Source organism: Poecilia reticulata, linkage group LG10 (assembly GCF_000633615.1).
Source record: "Poecilia reticulata strain Guanapo linkage group LG10, Guppy_female_1.0+MT, whole genome shotgun sequence".
NCBI lineage: Eukaryota > Metazoa > Chordata > Actinopteri > Cyprinodontiformes > Poeciliidae > Poecilia > Poecilia reticulata.
The window spans coordinates 9,747,581-9,749,269 of NC_024340.1; the positions used below are offsets into that span (position 1 = coordinate 9,747,581).

Sequence of the window (1,689 nt, forward strand, 5' to 3'; positions counted from 1 at the left end):
GTATATATATAAAGCATTGTTCTTTTCCTTCACTGCCTCTGCTGTGTTATGGTGCTACTGCAGTGGATTTCAGCCCAATGTTTTCATGTCTTTTTTGTCCCATCTAATATTCATTTGGGTCCCTTTTGTTTTAAGCCTCCTCGCAGCAGTGCGCACTGCAGATAGCCATGTTGGTTTACATACTGTGATTGGCGAAATCTTACCTTCCCAGCCGGATGAATCTCACCCAAGGCTGATCATTTTTTCCTCAGCTCACCATGTCCAGACCAATTGCAGCCTTRGCAGCTGCACATAGACAAGTTTTAACCACATATAAGCAAACAAAACCTCCTTGAGCTCAGCAATCACATCACAGCCGTTGGACTCCGTTCACCTCCAGTTATGTCACACAAATCACACGTTTTTTCTAGRAGAGCTTTTTTGTTGAGTCAACACTTTAAATTATTCACTAGCAAATTGGAAACCAAATACAGATTCACAGTTTGACCCCAGGAAATATTTTTCTACCATTTAAAAGAACCTTGAATGTGTCTTTAACAGTTTCAGCTAGGTCTGTTCACTGTACATGCTGCTAGACGGATGAAAGGAAAATGACACTGGTTAATTCAGACAGGCTCACTCAGTGATCAGCTGCAGTACAGGTTGTCATTTTCAAAATATGCTAAGTCACTGTGCGATGGATTTCATTTCTCTTGTCCACAGGCTCAAGTACTCGGCGCTGGGTATCCTAGCCTCCCCACCATGACGGTGGATGACTGGTATGAGCAACACAGAAAACATGGAGTCCTGCCTGATCAGGGCATGCCGAGCAAAGTTACTGTGGAGGACAACACTGATGTGCAGGCGAGAGATGAAGAAAAAGAGAAAAAGGCTGAGAATGATGATGAAGATTCTTTGTTAAAAGCCAGAAACTGGGATGAGTGGAAAGATGATCACCGCCGAGGATATGGAAACCGCCAGAACATGGGCTAACCCTTTCTTAATGCACTCTTAATTTCATGTTTGTAATGTAAACAACAAAGTGGATGTTCCTCCTTAAAATTTAAATATAAGAATGTCTCAAAATTTGGAATGGCCCTTATGTTCTTTGATTTATCTTCTGTAGAAAGAGCTGTTTGAAGAAACTGAATCAGGACGAATAGTTTAAACATCCTCTCTGTTTTCTTCTTTCAAAGAAGCGCTGTGAAAATATKTCATTAATGCCATGGTTTTAAAGCTACATGATGGTTGTACAACTAAGCTTTTCCTTATTTTGTATCTTGTATAATTACAAGATACAAAAATCCTATGTTAGCCAAAGGATGCACGTATCTGCACCATAATGCATTTGTAATATAAAGGTTCTTGTTCTTGCCTAAAACTGATAAACTGATCCGTGTGATGTCACCAGACCTGAACATCTCAGAACGCAACGAACCACACAGGAGGTTGATGTAAATATCAATGCAGGTCAGCCTGTGTCCAGTTTGAGTTAAGAGGTAAACTTAAAAGATCAAGTATCTGCAGCGAGGCAAGTCAGAGCTGTGATTGGTCCGCTCTCTCGGCTTTAAATGCATAAACTATAAACTTGTCTTTTAGGAATAAATTTGCTCCGCCAGTGAAACGCTCATAGCAACAAAGACGCTTGTCATCTAAATTGCAAGCGTCTTTCTTAAAGTTTTTATAATTATTGTGATTATTATTATTATT

General features: G+C 39.9%; 1 protein-coding gene across 1 annotated transcript in view; it reads left to right on the top strand.

Annotated features, from left to right (window-relative positions):
- Window positions 1-1,072, top strand: part of igbp1 (immunoglobulin (CD79A) binding protein 1) — a 7,919-nt gene extending 6,847 nt beyond the window's left edge. The window contains exon 3 of the mRNA XM_008419879.2: window positions 703-1,072. Coding sequence (XP_008418101.1) covers window positions 703-972 — 270 coding nt within the window. The 3' untranslated portion in view covers window positions 973-1,072. The remainder of the gene's footprint in view (window positions 1-702) is intronic.
- The last annotated feature ends 617 nt before the right edge of the window (window positions 1,073-1,689 follow it).